This window comes from Parasteatoda tepidariorum, chromosome 4 (assembly GCF_982258835.1).
Source record: "Parasteatoda tepidariorum strain Cologne lab strain chromosome 4, Ptep-v5.0, whole genome shotgun sequence".
Lineage (NCBI taxonomy): Eukaryota > Metazoa > Arthropoda > Arachnida > Araneae > Theridiidae > Parasteatoda > Parasteatoda tepidariorum.
In genome coordinates, this window is record NC_141758.1 from 72,763,378 (window position 1) to 72,782,512 (window position 19,135).

Genomic DNA, 19,135 nt, shown 5'->3' on the forward strand with positions numbered 1-19,135 from the left:
AAAATTTAAAGTAAAACAAGTTTTTGATTGATAGAACCCTCAGGGCAGTGGAAAAAGTGGAAGACCTAAAAATTCTTGGCACAAGCCGAGTAGAAAACAATAGAAAAGACATAGAAAGAGGCAAATTATCTTGTCACAAATAGAGTGAAATAAAAAGCCATGATAGAGGCAGTATGTTCCAGTTCGGAGTGAAGAGAAATATGAATACGAGAAAAAGCATAAAATATGTCAAATTTAAAATATTTTGAGTTAAATTTTTAATACGCTCTACAACAAGCATAATTAATAAAAATAGAGATGAAACGGACTGATGGACTGAAAATACAAAAATGCAAATTTATCCTTAGAAACTAGAAAGTAAATTTATAATATAAGTCTCTTATGAAATATTTTTAGTCACAAATTAAACTCAAAAACGTTGAAGTTAATGACCGAATTTACCACTGCTTTATATAGCAACTTATGGATAGCATATATGTATCATTATAAATGATAATATTTGCTTTCATGTTATCAGAGCAACAATAACTGATAAAAATTGATTTCTTAAAGACAAATAATTATATATTTCTAGCATTATTGTCGGAAGTAAGAGGCCAAATTTAAGCAAATACCAATGAAAAAATTAAAGAATGTCTTAAAACAAATATTTTGGGCATCAACAACCTAACAATTACTCTTAAAACATATAAAACACAATCTAGCTAGAAAAATAAAGTTGCGAAAGTTAGGCGTGATATTTGGTTTAAAATGCCATACCATCTTATTTGTGGTGAAACAGGAAATTCATTCTCACATTTTTAGAGCATAAATCTCTATACATTAATGATAACTCAAGAATATTAACTTCAAACTACATTATTATTTTGTGTTGTACTTGAACTGAAAAACAACTTTCTCTTAAACTTCTTCTTATACTTATAAGCGAATTTTCTTATTTTTTACATAATTTTTAAGTAAAAATAAATGTCTTTTGCATAAAATGTAAACAGAAAGTTGTGTGAAAAATTACTTGCAGTGTGCTTTCTATAAATGATGTTAATAAACAGGTATATTTATTTTACATAACATAATCATCAAATAAACATACTTTATTTTTATGACCCGCAATAAACGTTGGGCGTATATAGATTTTTGATTCTGAATTTCTGATTCTCATGATTTTAAAAATAAAAAGGAAAGCAAGAGAAATTCTTGATCAAGAACCAAGGTAAATCAACAAATCAAGGTAAGAAGAGAACGAAATGGGGTATAACTACAAATAGAATTAAAAAGAATTGTCAAATGCATATATACTGACTTATTTTATAACCCTTGATATTATACCTTTTATTCTGCAGGGCATATCTTACATGCAAGTAAAAACTTCATTTGCTTCATAATTGAAATGAAGGAAATGTCGATATGCTCCGAGCTCTCGAATGTGACACTCATTGTCAAAGAACCGCGAGGGCTCAAGGGATAGAGAGTTCGCCTCCCAATGAGGCGAACCGGGTTCGAATCCCAGTCGATACGAATTTCGCATCCGGCTTGCAATGACCACAGTGCTGACGTGAAATATCCTCAGCGGTAGATGGATCATGGGTTAAAGTCCCCTTGCCATCAGGCCAATCGTGGGAGGTTCTCGTGGTCTTCCTATTCATGTAACGCAAATGGGTTAGCTCCCTCAAAAAGTGTTCCACGAAGGCAAATGTCTCAGTAGAACATTAGTTCAAACTAAGGTAAATAACGTTTAAGAGCACAAAAAATTTATAAAATGCAGACAGCTGTTTCGGATGCTCAAATTGCAACCTTCATCAGTGCAACAGAAAGAAATGAGAGAAAAACAGGGTAAATATATAGAGAAAGGTGACGTCACAAGGGGGTTAGAGCAACGGCGAATAGGAGGGAAGGGTAAATGGAATTTTTTTTTTTGTGCTCTTAAACGTTGTTTACCTTAGTTTGTATTTCAGCACAAAGGTCGCCCACTTGTGTATTTATTTAGAACATTAGTTGTCGTAAAACAATAAAATTGGGTCGGCTGTTCAACGACGGTTATAAAAACTCATTGTCAAAATGACACCTCGTAAATGATTTAAAAAGAACAAGCCAGGAAAAATGCCATGTCAACAAAAAATAAGCAGAGAAATCAGTAGGGAAAAAAAATGAATTCACTTTAGCAGAGGGGACTATATATTTTTGTCATAAAAATATAGTACCTATAGCTTTCATTTTTTTTTTTTCAAACGGTGCAGTAAAATAGGCTTACCACAAGTCCCAATATCAGAGTGTGCATTCTATCTCCTGTATCAGAGGATATATCTGCTCCAAATTGTTGAAGAGTAGTGAGAAACCTTTTCAATTTATTGAGCGGTCTGACATTAATACCAATGCCAAGTTCGGGTGGTGGACCATTGACAGTTGTTGCCGTTGGGGGTAAATTGACGGATGAGGCTGAGCTTGGTGGGGATGGTGTTCGTCCTGCAGGAGTACTTGAATGAGGCGAATGCGAGCCATTCATACCTACAAAATATTTACAATTGATATTAAAATTATTGGCTCGTCTGTTATTTTTATTAGCTCTCAAATAACAATGTTCGTATTCACGGATAAAATATATGTAAAATTCAGAGTTGCTAAATTATACGATTTTGAACTCTAATTAAAGGCGAAGACAGAACCTGAACTGATATCTCCATCCTAAACTACAGTATTTTTCTCTCAGTTAAGGCTATGTGTGATAAATAATCACCTAACTCTCTTGATTTTAAAAGTTTGATAAAATAAAGAAGGGAATGTGAGTATTGCTTTAACCATTTAGAGTCAGAACGTATCATTAGACGGATTTAATTTTTTATACCGATCACTAATTCATTAAAAAAATATCTATAAACTTCATAATTAAAGTTTTTGGTTGCAAGAATGTACAAAATATTACAATTCACAAGCTTAATAAAAAAGTGATAAGAATACTTTCTTTAGCTAGAAAAATTCATTAAACATTTTTTGAGATAGTCTTAAAAATTATAGAGCATTTCGTGAAGACCATCCTTACCATACGAAAACGTAAATTTAGCCAAATAAATGATTTTTGTGAATTACATATTTACACATGTAATTCACAAGATACATATTTTTTTTATAGCTTGGAACTTTCTTAGCGAATCAAAATATATTTGCTCAATATTACAATTTTTTTTGCTCACTGATAATTCCACATGAATAATAATTTTTAAAAGTTATGTACTGGTTATGGATATAAAAGCAAATTAAAGCATTCTAAATATTGATTTCATACCCAAACTGGTTATGGATATAAAAGTAAATTAAAGCATTCTAAATATTGATTTCATACCCAAACTGGTTATGGATATGAAAGTAAATTAAAGCATTCTAAATATTGATTTCATACCCAAACGTTATTGACCCATGACGAGTTAACTCGACATTATATGTGCAATAACGACTCAACTTATGATCAGTTACCAATGTTAGGGCATGAAAAGAGTTAATTAGTCACCGGTCAACAATGTGTTGAGATTAGTTCTAGTATGATAAAATATGACCAATAGATTAAAAGTTGTTTAGTTTTTCAGTTTGAGCACTGTATACAAAAGCTAATACTCAGGAACAGATTGCAGGTTTAAAGAATAATTATATAAATCCCCTGAATTTATAGTTTGTTGGTTGAGGTTTATTTGCACAAAAGACAAAAAGATCCATATTGCACAAGTCACTAGGATCAAAAATTACTCCAATTTTTTTCGAATTTTTAAACATTGAGCTTCAAAAAACCTGACAAAAATAAACTAACTAATGAATAGATTACCAGCCGCTTATATGTTCGTGAAAAATAACATTTTCGTCTACAAATTCATATTATGTAATACATTTGTTCATATAATACGAATTCGAACCTTTTAAAAAAGGGGGCATTGAATATGTTTTTGCGTAAAAAAATTCCACTTCATTTCTTCTAAAGTAATAAAATCTTTTTTTTAACAAAAAAAATTTGTACATTTCAATATTTAGTTAATTACTTTTTTGCTCAGGTCACATTATTTTGCATGTTATTATTCAACGTCATGAAGTCGACGGGAAAATAAATAACCCTGTTATAAAACGTACAGTTTAACTTGAAATAACTAAAAATTCAAAAAAGCATGGAGCGAAAATGAAAAAAAAAATCTATAATCGTGTGAGATTCCAAGAAAAAGAATAGTCTTACATATCTACTGATAATAACAACTATTCAATTAAATTAATTCAATATTAGAAATAATTAGCTAAACATTGTAAAAAAACTAATTTTAGTCGAATTAGTAAATTAAATAATCTACACTATCGCTTGATAAATGCTTCCAATGTATGGAATGATTTCTTAAGAATAATTTTTTCAGAGAAACTAATTCTTGTGAACGTTTTATGCTTTATTGGACACACCCTAAAAAAATAAGACTAATCCCAAAAATTTTATCTATTCAACTGAAAAATACTAATAAAAGCATTACCAATTCATTAAGTATTAATAATGATTATCTTTTGCAAAATATGTACAAAAGAATCACTGATTTGCAAATATTTGTGAATTAACAGTTATTAATATATTTCACAAAGTACGTTAACAACTTGCAATTAACAACTTGCAATTATTTATAAATTAACAGTTGAAAATATATTTTCATTAAGTATGTATAAAAGAATGATCGATTTGCAATTATTCATAAATTAAATTGTCAAGATTTTTTTCTCCAAAATATGTATAAAAGAATTACCGATTTACAATTATTTATAAATTAACAGTTGTAATGTTTTTTTTCTAACAAAATATAAATAAAAGAGAATTACCGATTTGCAAATATTTATAAAATATCAGTTATAAATATTTTTTTACAAATTTTTTTAAAGCATTACCCATTATTCAACAAAAAAAAAAAATAAACCTCGAGTTTGCGTCAACTTGCAAAAGACCAATAAAAAAGGAAATGAAAACACGATACTTGTCTTAAAACTTTTATTAGAATAAAAAAACACCGCACCCGAATAAGATACTTCAATCACCCAATTTTATTGACTATTGTCTCGCGGTGAACAAATAAAAACAAAAATTCTCTTCTTCTTTAAAGACAAATAATTCCATCCCTAAATCAAAAACAGATGAATATATTCAGAATCGGAATCGGCAATTTGAATCGCGTGACAACGAATCATCGAAGTTGAAAAGGAAGAGAGAGGGGGGAAAGCAAAAATATGTGTGGGAAGTTAGTGCACGTTTTCAAATGGAAAAGTGAATAAAAAATGTGGGAATTAAAATAAAAAGGGAGATTTGTTCTGTTCTTTTCTTCGAAAGAAGAATGAAATTGTCTTGAATGGAATGTACAACTCCATTAAGAGCCGGACGAATTTTGAGCACGAATATGGTTGTTGATTTGCTTCTTTATCGTGTGGGCCTCAACACCTGAAGCAGATTAATATTTCAGTAGAATGAACTGACTGAAGAGCCACGATCGAAGACATTATGGGAGTTTTTTATTTTTCATAGCAATGTTCGGCTTTTGGAGTATTTGGGTTTCTTTAGGTTTGCAAGATAAACTTGCCTGTTATTGTGTTTATGCAATAATTTTTATCGATTACACGTATTTCAGATTGAGATGTTTCATTTTAAGAGTTCATTCTAAAAAATCGGTTTAACATTGATACTTTGAAGAGTACCATAGGGCTGCTTTTTGCAGCGTAATTTCTACTACATCCTCAGCGAACATAAAATTCGACATGAAATTCAGTTGAAGGTTGACATGGACTTCTGATGAATGTGGAGTGTTTTTTTCTTATTCTGAATTTGACATATACATAACCAGCAAGTCTGGATTGAATTGAACATTTACATAAACCAGCTGATTTTTTTAAAATATTCTGGATAATAAGGTATTGCTTTTTAGTCAACATTTTCATAATGAGTAAGCTGTTGATGCTCCTATTTCTCAAAATGACAACAGCAAAATTCATCGGGCTTGGATACATCTTTTTACATCTCATTTGGCCTGCAAATTAACCGGGCATAAAAATGTGTTGGCAGGTTGGGACGGCGGATAAAAGACTGATATCAGTATCTCCGTTATACACAAATAGAGAGCCGCGATGGCTCAAGGGATAGAGCGTTCGCCGTCCAATGAGGTGAACCGGGTTCGAATTCTAGCAATTGCTGGTCGATACAAATCCTCATCGGGCATGAAATATCCTCAGTGGTAGACGAATCATGGGCTAGAGCCCCTTTGCCGCCAAACTAACTGTGGGAGGTTTTCGTGGTATTTCCAGGATAGTGGTTCAACCGGTTCTAATGCGTAACAAACTCTGCTTTGTGTATGTTTGAGGATGTTTAACTGTTAACTTACCTACGTCCCAAAATTATAAGCTAACTAGTTGTCCATTTCGCTTTTTGAGAGATCAAATCCTCAATAAGTAACTTTACCGGAATGCGGTATGCCTAGAAAACTTTGCGGACCCACTTTTTAACCTAATCCAGACGGTTATTAAGTTCAAAAGTGTTGTTACAGAGTAAAAATGGTGCTCTTCGTGACTTTCCTTTTCATTCGGTGAGCTTAGAATAGTGAAAGCTTCGTACAAGCGTTAAATCTTATTTTCATTCACGTTGAATCACAATAACACTTAGCTATTTCAATACTAATTAATTAACACGATAATATAGTTTAAATCGACATCAGTAAATGTCGTGAACCGGTTAACTTTCATAATTTTTAGCCTTAAAATCGAAAATTGTTTTATAAAAGGCCACAATTTGCCTTTATTATACGAAATTTACTTATGTAAAGTTTAATAAGCAGAATTCAAACGAAGCATATGCCAAATGCAAAAATTTAATGTTTAATCTTTTACTACTAAAAAGAGCATAACGCGTACAAATAAAATATTCAAAATTTCTTGTACTTATTTACCTGAACTGACTTTATGAGATGAAACTGGCGCTGAACTTCGCCCGCTAGATGGAGCTGCCAGGTGTTGCTTCACAGCACTGGGTGACTCCGGCATTCTTGCCACGTCGGATGACGTCACATCTAAAACATATTAACTATGTATAGTAATATACACACATTTATTTATAATTCATACAGTTAAATTCTTTCAATCTATGAGCGAAGGCAGATAAAGGCACAATGCTATATTTTAGAAAAGCTATATTTACATTATATGAGTAATCGGAAAAATTAATGTAGTTCTATTGTACGATAGGTTTTAGACTCGAAATTTAACCACAATATTTAATCAGCTGGCGTAAAAGGACAAAATTTTATTTCGGTTCTGCGTGGCTTTCTACAGCTGATATAATAACTTTATTTTTCACATCTTTTTTTTTCCTGATGAATTTGCATCAATGTTTGCCTCAATACTCCTGACAAGTTCCGCTCAAACATTTTCTCGTGCGATTAAATTTTCTAAAGTGATGAAATAAAGTTTTATCTTTATACTCTAGAGTAGTCTAACAGTACTATGATTCAAATTTATAGTCAAGATATTGCGCTAAGAAAGAAACCATGGCTACCTTAAGTCTTTAGGTGTTATATTAAAATATCATGTTATAGTCGCTTAATAAATTTATCACTAAGAATTTTCGACAAATTATCGCCAGGAGCATTGATGCATCTCTCCACAAGAAGCCGTCACAACATTGAGCACTTAAGAAGCTAACAGTAGCTTTTTACCAGACACTATCTCTTTACCTGTCTCTTTACCAGACATCTAACAGATTTTACAATCTAGTTTAAAAGTTTGTGTATTGTGTAAAATTGTAGTTATCATGATGCATTTTCTTTTGGTCTCGCTAATCAGAAACAGTTTCCTTTGTTTTTTTAAACGCAAAAAAACGAAGCCCTTAAACCCTTGAAACGCAAGTTTCGGGAAGGTTAAATGATTTTCATTTTAAAGGTATACTGTATTACCACTGAGACGTTAATGTGCAGGACTGATGATTGATTCCCAGTAGTGGCTTGAATCACACCGGTATTTAAATCGATGGCTATCAGCTTATCTGGAAAATATAAGCGGTTTGTGCGCAATGCTGACAATATTGTTACAATCATATGCCATTGGTCATAAAATTAAGGAGCATTAACCTCCATAACTCCAGGAGGAATGTTGCAGAAATACTTTACCATACTATCGTGTATCTAAAGAAGACAATTTCATAACAGGTTACAATTATAAAGAAATTATGAAATATTTGTATCGTTTTTCCAAACAAGTTTACTCTTTTGTCCTTTTTTTAATATTTACTCTGTAATAAAATGACACATAGGCTTGTTTATAAAACCAAATTATTGTATCGCTTTTGAAAGATTTTTTTTTTGTTCCCACACTTTAAAACACTTAAGCACACAAAATTATTTTAAGAATTGTTTCATTGTAGAAATTATACAAACCGAACACTTTATTTTTCAAAAGTAACAAGACGATTAAAATCTCTTATTTTAAACATTACATTTATATCGTTTACCCTCAGTTTCATGTGATAGTAATTTTCATTTTGAGAAAAAAAATTATTATGAACTCAAAGTATATAATTAAAGTAAAGCTTATAGTTGAAATAAATAATCATATGCATGCTTCGATAACATATCACACACGAACTGACCAACCAGAGAGAAACAAATGAACTGTTACTGTAAGCATATCGATATCCCCAACACTCGCCATCCGGTTTGCCATGTAGTGGACAAGTTGTGGGCGAGTGCTTCAACTCCCACACCTTTGGCGCTAGAATTCACTGATCAATTAATTGAAAGTTTGAGAGAGAGGCAGCTTGAAAACGGGAAATCGAAAAGATGCCGAGTCGATTTCTCCAATACACACCAAAAGCAACTTATTATGGGAACGCAAAATGCTTGAACAGGCGATGGGAAATCTATTGTGTGCTCTGTCCTGCGCGACCGATTCGATTCTGTAATTGCTCACGTGGTATTTCCAATTGATTTTGAAGCCCTATTACATTTGTTTCGGGGGGATAAAATGTTCGGTTAATTTACATCTAGAGTCTAGGTAGTTTTAATCGGGGTATTAGTGGATAGCAATGGTGTTTTTAGAATAAAATTGAATCTAACCATAGAGGTAGGTACAAACGTTATAAATCCTCAGCATCTCAATGCATGAGGAATATCATATATATAAAACTGGTAATTATTTCGCGAAAGTATTTTAATAAAATTTTTTTCAAAATAGTTTGTTTTTAAATATAAGTTAAATATTTATTACTAGAGAAACTGCAAAACAGATTATGAAAAATAAAATTAAGTAATGTTTACTACCCTGCAATTGAAAATTACTTTCCCCCTTTTTAATGCTATCAACCTTAAACTATTATCAGAAAACTAATAAAAAGATTTTTAAAGGGTCTTTCTTTTTTTGCAATGTGTAGCTTATCAGGCAAAAATCTATAGCTAATCATGCCAAATGTACAAAAATCTCTAATTTGAATTTTTTGTCATCTACGTTGTTTTCTCTATAGCACGGCAGTTAAATAGTGAAAATTTACATGCTAAAATGGTAAAACGTGAAATTAAATATGAAATACTAATACTGTAAAAGAAATACATACATTCTTTGGGGTTCGCAATTCAAGTCAAATTAGTGTTTATACTAGTTCGTTTTTTTTCCCTTTTATTTTTGATATAATAAATGAACGCAATCAATGGAATATAATCTAACACGGTAAAAAAGAAATTCTGTCTCCAAATTATTCTTTTCCAAGAAAAATTTAGTCTAGTTTACATTTTTTAAAGATTTATGCTTTGTTAAAATCATTGATTAAATACATTAATTGATGTGTTGTGAGTATGCCCTGGTAGAAATTATTAAAACGAGTATTTTGTAACAGGAACTAAAAATTATCATTATTTTGATGATGAAAATTATCCATTAACTTGGAAAACAGTTTTGAATTCTCTCTGCACACAATCTTGAGTTCGAACATCCGGTAGAGAACCACTTTAATAGCGCAAGTTAATTCTACATTCATAATATTATTATTAGAAATATAGTGAAATTAGAACAACCTAAAAGATTATATTGCACAAAAGAAGTGCCTGAGGACATTAAGCTTATTTTAAAAACGAATTTTAAATCCTCCTCCTCCAATAAAGTGTTATTTTAACACATTTAAGTGCTTTACATCGCATTTTGTACAGACATTTATGAATTACAAATCACTCTTTGAAAGCAATGTTCAAACGATTCCAGAAATATTTAGGAAGAAGAGTTTCTGAATAAATTAGTGAAAAAGAAAAGAAGTAAAGCACAAAACTTCAAAGAAAATAATTATGTCAGACGTAATTCGTTGTCATCCGTAGCGCTAAATTTGTTTAAAACATTTAAAATGGGAATAAACAATGATCATTAAAATAATTCAGTTTATGCACCAAATTATAGTTTAAGGCTCTAATAATTAAATGAACTTGCATTTAAGAATTAAAATAATTTCATACATTTGTCTTTTAATAAAACACCCGTAAAAAAATTAATAATTTTTTTTTCCAATTTTTGCATACATGCCAAATGAAATATATCCAATTACATTTAATATTTATTTCACTTTCAGTTTTCGGTATTGAGCTAAATTATCGCATTTTTTTACTTAAATGCATTAAAAATTGCATATATGTATATATATAATTAATAAAATATGTATAATAAAAATTACATATATATGTATATATATATAATTAATAAAATATGTATAATAAAAATTACATATATATGTATATATAAAATTTTGGAAGTCCACAATACAACTTACTTTTTAACACCTCCTTTGAAAAAGTTTTGTTTAAAACTTATCAAATCAAAATATCGTATAACCATAGCAAAATACAATGTTATATCTATAAATTTCGCTTTGTGCCATTAAAATATATATTTAAAATAATCCATTTTATTACAAAATTTTAACAATTTATTGAATTAGTGCAAATAATGGTATTGAAGTACATGTTATTGAAATAGACTTTTTAGAAACGTTAAGGAAAAACGCAGTAAAAATGAAAGGTAACTCAATTGTCAACAATATTTTATAATCTAAAACTTATTACAAGAACAGAAATTATTTTATGATGTTATTTTATTTCTGGTACTCTTTTAGGCGCAGATTATAATAATTCAAGAAATATATGCTATTTGATTTCATTATGGTTTCACAAAGAAAGTATAACAGAAAGAAGCTTCAAAAATGTACATTGTTTCATATTTGAGTTATATTTTGAATTAAAAAATGTACTGATATTTGAAAATTGAAAATTATTTGTACACTTAATGCCCGCTTGCAAATTATGCATTTACATTCCATATATAAAATTAATAAAAAAATTTATTTTGACAAATAGATAAAATTTTGTTTTTAAATATTGTAAACAAGATTTCTATTATCTTCACAAAATTGTACCGAAACTTTCTGACAAAGAATTTTATTCCTACGTTTTTGTTAACCAACGATTAGATGAAAATATATTACACAAAATTATTAAACAAAAATATATTTATATTAGATAAAAAGTAACTATACAGAAACTAATCTTATAACTCACTTGGAACTTTTAAAATTTAATGATTTAAATATTTAGGAATTTTATAAACATTATACATAATTATTTTTTTTAAATAACAAACTTTCAGTGTGTTTAAAAATGAAATGTTAATTTTTTACCTTCAAATTGCTCTTTTGATATTGATATTTTTTTCTGAAATTAAAATGTTTATAAAATTTTAAAAACGGTAATAAGAAGTTATAATAACATGAAAAAAGTTAAACTTTAACTGATAATAGACAAATATATTATTGTGAATTATTAAATACACTATTATTGTAATATATTTTTATTAATATATATAATATATTTTTTTACATATTTAACATCATAAAAACTACCCGTTCAAAATACCCTACGATTAGGTAAGATAAATTGTTCAGCACAAATTCATTGTTTAAATATCTTCAATTATTATTATAAACTAATTATAATTTTTAAAAACAATTTCTGATATTCGTACACCTCATTTTTAATTTAATGGTTCAAAAACTAAATCTTCTCTACAATAAATGTTATATTTTTCTTTAATTATCGATACGTTCTAAACATCTTATATTATTCAAAATATCATTATTTATAATTTTAATACCCTTTCAACTTTATTCTATTGGTCGTAAACATTCAAACTTAGATGTTTACTAACAGAAATACTAAAGTCTATTTTAAATATTTACTTTTGTATGTAAAATACATTTTAGTTATCTTAAATAAAGGACATAAAATATTGTTTTACAATTATTAATTTTTCTGCAATGCTAAAACAAAAGAAAACATGTCTATAAAAAGTTACAAGGCGAAAAACAAATTGTTCCTTTAATTTTCACAATTTTAATCTTAATTTATCGCAACTAATTTACTATGGCAAAAGCATTTGAGAGATTCATATTAAATGCAGCGTTCCAAGACGATAACTATTCACAAATTATATTATTCACATTAAATGCTCGTTACAACTTTAATCTATTCAATACATTATGCTAACAGCCGAATAAGGATGATATCATATATATATATATATATAAAAGTCTTAGTTATATATATATATATATATATATATATATATATATATATATATATATATATATATATATATATATATATATATATATATATATATATATATATATATATATATATATATATATATATATATATATATATATATATATATATATATATATATGATGAACGATATAAAAAGTTTCTCAATTTACCGTCACATAGAATCATCGGAATTCCTTTAGATGATGATAAGTACTGAAGAAAGATGATGTAGATACACCACTGGGGAGTTCCGCAGGAAAGCCACCCGACCGGGGAGGATGCGGGTAAATCCTCCCTACTCTCGCTGACACAGCAGATGAACTGAGAAAAACGGAGATCAGCCAACTATTTTGGGTTTACTGGCGTCTCTCTCTCTTACTCGCCAAATAAATGATAGTTTGACGCCAAACGTTAAACGGCTCTGGAGACGAAAGGAGTTGATGTAATCAATAAGAGCGAATACAGATGTTCAGAGATGGATTGCTATATTAAAGCCTTCTCTTTTATATGGAAATAACTCAAATACTTCGTCGAATTATTTATTTTTATTTCAAGCAGTTTTGTCTAGTTAACAATTGTATTTTTCACACAAAAAATTTATTTCACAATTTTAATGAGTTCTATTCTACAAACGTTACATCATTTCACACCATTACAAGCCTAAAGATAAACCAAACAGCAGCATGCTGTGAAACAAGAGTTAATTAATTCACTTCAAATAACTGAACATAGAGCAGATTAATATCATTCTCGATAATGGATTCAAAATTACTGTGATAGGGAAACCTAAAAATACCTTAAAGTCATTAAATGATCAATTTTGATCTGATAAAACAAAAATCAAAGCATTACATGATATACAGTAAAACATTTCATTCTGATTTTTGTAAAACAGTTGATAGTATTATAGTTTCCTGATTTGAAGTTAAAATAGACGAAAATGTTTTATTAAATCTTCATAGTTTATAGGTGAACATTGAAAGAGATAATTCCAGAGTAACACGTGCAAAATAAATTAACAACAGAACGCAAAATTTCCTTTGATTTGTTAAAATAATGAAATTATTTATTTTTCTAATTTTTAAAAAATTACGTTTTCATTAGAGCTTAATTTTCATTCCAAACAAGAGACAGTTTTTCTCCGCCATCTTGAAGGTGAAATTATCATTTAGATTTTAATAAAGTTTATGTAAAAAAAGAAACTGATGATAAAGAAATTCATACAAATAAATCTATTTAAAAATTTGACTATCGATATTTTTACTTACAATAAATTAAAAATTATTTGTTTCAAGGCATATGTTGGAGTTTTTTTATAAAATAAGAAAGATGATATTTATAAAATTTATGATAGAAAATTTATGAGCACTTCAGAAGATTAGTTAAATTAATACAAGTTTACCATATGCAATATTTTAATACAAAAATTAAGAAGATTACATGCATTTTTAAATATAATTTAAACATTTTTCAGTAATTCTTTAAACTTTTTCCCACCCTTTAAACGGTAAAATAAATTTATAAATGTAATCATAAAAACAAGCACCTTGTTCAATAAATACGTTGAAACTAGGTTTCATTAGTTTAAACATGCTAAGTAAACTTTTCATACAATAATACGATTAATTAGCACTTAAAATTTATCGAATATATGAGCTACTATTCTAGAAATTTTTATTTCGCAAAAGAAGACTTTCAAAAATATTGAAAAAAGATGGAACCTTTGAAAAGAGTGATTGAATATGAAGTATTAATGAAACTGTTTTCAGAAATAATAATTTATTACATTTCCTACATTTAATAAGAAGCATAGGCTTTATATGTATGCGCTTTACAAAGTTAACTACGATTTATTTTCATGAAATTAAGTGAAATATTTTCACTTTATAACATTTATTTTTTCTTCTAGGGTAGGTGTTTTTTTTTCTTCTTTTTTCCCCAATTTTATTCTTAACAATAAATCTCTAGAGCAAACACTCCCTACTATAATTCCATTTAAATTTCTCAATCTCCATCACTCTTCTCTAAAAATGATACTTCGCCAAATCTGGCAATCGATTTTTTTTTTCTTTCTCTTCTTTATCCATGCTTTCTATTCCAAAAATCAAAACGATTTTTCATCATCCTGGCACTAGATGGCGCCAGTGACAGGAAAAAAGAAAAGAGATCACAAAATCTAAAAAAAGGAAAAGAGGGGTGGAGAACACAATGACGTTTTGGGGTAGCGGGGGACAACATAACTGCTGGAGGGAGGGGGAGGTGGCAGGCGACACGCTCCCAGCTGGTCCTCTCCTGTGGAAATACGCCAGATGGGCCAACGCAGTCTTGATGAATAAATGCCACCCCACACAGGCGGTACATACTTTTCTCTCCCCCTATCCCAAACGATTTCAGAGCCTCCCCTTCTCCCTTTTTTCCAGTTTTCTTTCCCTCTCCAGCTTCCTGAGAACGTTCCGCCATCATCAAGGTTTGGAGAAATTTTCTCTCTTCCTTCTACTTCGTTCCTTTCTTCTTTCCTTTAGAAACGCAGCTGAATCGGTTCTGTTCTCAAAAGAGTAAAGTGTTTTTTCATTGGTTGCGGAGTTCGTTTTTTTATTATTAATTTTTTTTTTCTTATTTGTTTTCGCGGGGGTGTTGGCGATAAAAGGCTTTTCTGCGAGATAATTAAGAGCGTTTGTAAAGGTGAAAGTAGCCAAAGACTTTAAATGAAATTGCTGCTGCGTTTTCAGTATACACCTTTGTATAATGCCTATAAGCTGCTAGTATGGAAGCTATGAAATTAAACGTCGTTTGATTTAGAATGTATATTATTTAATGAAATTTTTTCACATAAATATATATATATATATATATATATATATATATATATATATATATATATATATATATATATATATATATATATAATTTTTTTTATCTATTTTGTTAAGACTTCTTGTGTTCTAGTTACCAGCAAAATCCATCGATATACGACACTCAATTTAATTTCAAAATTTTTCAAATTCAGATTTCGTTGAGATTTCTATAACTTTGATGAACTCCAATATGCGTTTTACAATCTTTTGTAAAAATTGTCCTATTCTATTTTTTATAGTCTTACAATATATAGACAATATTCAGAATAGTTTTACAGTTTCTCATTCTTGCAGGTGTGAAAAAAAAGGCCTAAAAACTATTAGAAGGATTCCAAAAATGAAATCATCATGTTTAAGTTAAGAGTTTTTTATTTTTATTTGGGAGAACATTAAAGAGACTTATTCATTGTTTCAATTAAATTATATTTGAGTTATAGTACAATCGATTAAATTTTTCTAATTCATGAAACTATTTTTACATATAAGTTCAAAACTTTGCTGACTGTGCTAAAATAACTATTATAACAACCTTAAAATAATTAACAAAAAAAAAATTTGGCTAAAATAATTTACTGAAATGACAATGTAAAATCCATGTTCCGTTTTATGTGAAGAAAAAAATTTTTAAAAAATATGAAACATTTAAAAATAAAACAGGGTAAGTTTTAACATTAATATAGCTTTAATATTGGATGTGTTTCGGATTTTTAAATTAACGCAGTGTAAAAGTACATAGAAAAGCAGTGTAAGAAGCTGTTAATATAATCTTTTGAAGCGTAATGTCATTCATAAAGCTTAATTTTAATTAATTGGAAAGAAAGGATTTCTCAATTCGTAGAAAATTTACTTGTGTGTCTGACCAGGAACTATATTTTCTTAATGTATATTTATCGCATTAATATTCTGTAAAAAAAATCCCACGAATAATTTAACACTTATTTTAATTCACTTTCGATATTAAGCATAAAAAAAAACTACGCATACAGTGTCACAATGGCTTTCCTCTTTACCATTCCTTAACTGTTACCAATATTATTTTAAACTTTACAATCCTGGTATTAAAAAAATACCAAATTTTTTTTCTCTAAGCATAAAATCTCAAAAAATTATAATTAAATTAATTTTTGTGAAACATTTACTTACGAATTCGAAAACAATACTTAAGCCCCGCATAATAAAGTTGATCTATCTACCCTATCATACCTGCGATCTTCAAAACATAAGAAACAATGCAAACAAACAATAACAAAGCACGCACATCTTTTTCTATCTCCCTTCACAACGCAGTGCGAGACAGGTGTAATGCCAATCATACAGTTACAACTACAAGCTGACACAGGTGCAAAACAACGGGGTAAGGGCCAGGGAGGAGTCGTACGCTGAAAGGCAGCTGATTTGAGAGCTAGCCCATTGCACCTGCCACGATTTTCTGAGTCATCCTGCATCCCGCTAATAGAACGATTTTTTTTTTTTCACATCCTCCTACCCCCGGTTTCTCGACGTTTATAAATATCTAGTGTCTTACTGAAAGAAAATATGTTTGTATTGTATTTTATTTTTACACCTGCTCAGATGGGAATAAATAAATAAGCAGACTGGTTAATTTATTGGATGAATTGGAATAAAAGATGTTTATATTCCCAATGAAGATATACCTTGTTATTTCACAGGCAGACTTTCTCAATTAAAAAATGAACATAGTATTGTACTTTTGCCACCCCTAGGTTTTCAAAGTTCATATTATTCCTTGTTTTTATCATGGTTTAAAAATTGGCTGTTAAACATGGTTTTTCAGAGCTCGTTCACCAAGGAAAATATATTTTAAAAAAATACAGTTTAAGTGTCTTGCGCTTGCCACAAAATTATAATTTTAAACTATATATGCCATCTTGCTGTAAAGATTGATATGTGTTTTAGCAGGGACGAAGAACAAAAATGTTTAAAAGTTTTTTATACTTTTCAAAAATCTTCAATTTTGGGACATTTTTTCACCTACATAAAAATTATCAAAATTACTGCCTTATTCTCATTTTTTTTTCAAATTTTAATGAGTCCAGATAATGCAGCATTGGAGTAAGTTTTAAAACATAATACCACAAACGGGTTTCGTTTTCTAAAACATGTGACTTTTCTGCATGTTGACGTTTTGCGCCATTTTCAGAATAAATATAGAGGGCTCTGATTAAAGATAGGCTAAAGTTGATCAAACAGACCAGACATATGTAACTGCTTCAAACTCATATCAGTTATGCAAATCGCATATTATGCGCAAAAAAGCATTATTTCAAGCCGTCGAAAACTCGGTATTGCTACTTAGCGTTTACCCTAAGATTTTTAGCAACTGAGCTCTTTGAACAGTTAACACTTGACTCATTCATAACCGTACCTGATTGCTTTCCTGCGTAACGAATTGCTTTCTACTGGTGATATTTAATGAGGGAAAATGAAACACATAAGCGAAGATTTTATACAAATTGCCTCACGATGTAAGAGATTTTCTGTTTCAGAAGAAAAAAGAGATGGCGTCTATGTTTAAAGTTTCAAATGAAATTTGCCTGTTTGAATAGAATGATTTAATTTTTAACAATAAAATTATAAATTCAGAAAATTTTATTCTATATCAAAATAAATATTTTTATTTGACCTTCAAAACAGTATAGAGTTTAGTATAATTGCAAGCATGCTTAAGATATTTTTTTCCTAACACCGGCAATAAAGCGCATTCGTTTTTGGATATTTATAATTTGAAATTTGTAATAATCAAAACTTTATAAGTTAGAGTAGAATGTGTCTCTTTTATTTTATAAAAAAGAAAAAAGGATTCATTAACTCAGATTGCGTGGAAACTATGATGTATTTGCCGGCTATTATTTTGTAACTTATTATAGAAGTTTAGTAAAACATTCTAAATAAAATCCGATAACTTTTATTTATATTGAGTGAAATGAAATTACCTTACATACCGGAATATGTCAACTTTTAAAACCCTCAAAATTTTACGAAAATGAAGGGGTCTGCTTATACACTCGCAATAAAGTCGGTCATTCGTTGATCATGCAATATCCGTGCACTGACAACAATGAGATAGTTATAAATAACTCTGCATCATTTTTACGCCTTTCAAAAACAATTTTCAGTAGGTTTTATATAATTAATTCATTATATCTTTCATCCTATCTTCTTTACATAGAAATTTTTTTTCTCTTCTTAAATTACAAACATAAATAAAATTAAGAATTAGAAAAGTTAAGATCATTTATTTGAGAGTATTTCAAAACTTATAACACAATGAAAACTTTTAAAACATAAACCATAAAGCTACAAATTTAAAAATTCTAGAAGATATCATGCGTGTAAAATTCAACAACGTTATTCATTTCTACTTGAGGGCAAAGGCATCATGTCAAGAGAGAAAAATGTGAGATATTTTTAACTTATGAAAAATTTTATAGACATATATAATTTTTTATGTTTTTTTTTAAATTTTTGGAATTTATATATATATTAGAGGTCGACTTACATACCCGACGTACCGAAAATTTGCTATTTTGTAACCAAAGATAGGGGGCAGACTTATATACCGAGATATAGAATAAACTTTGAAATATTCTATATCACTCTGAGTTTCATAAATGTATCTAGATAATACGAGTGCAATGACGAGTT

General features: G+C 29.1%; 1 protein-coding gene across 4 annotated transcripts in view; it reads right to left on the reverse strand.

Annotated features, from left to right (window-relative positions):
• Nucleotides 1–19,135, reverse strand: part of LOC107442892 (protein CBFA2T1) — a 91,982-nt gene that overhangs the window by 12,779 nt on the left and 60,068 nt on the right. For 2 of the 4 annotated variants that reach the window (XM_071182428.2, XM_071182430.2), the window contains exons 2-3: nucleotides 6,933–7,052; nucleotides 2,249–2,502 (exon numbers count right to left, since the gene is read on the reverse strand). In XM_071182428.2, coding sequence (XP_071038529.1) covers nucleotides 2,249–2,502; nucleotides 6,933–7,052 — 374 coding nt within the window. Of the gene's footprint in view, nucleotides 1–2,248; nucleotides 2,503–6,932; nucleotides 7,053–12,784; nucleotides 13,003–16,612; nucleotides 16,805–19,135 lie in introns of those variants that run through there. The other 2 variants (XM_016056571.5, XM_016056570.5) reach the window with 2 other exon arrangements.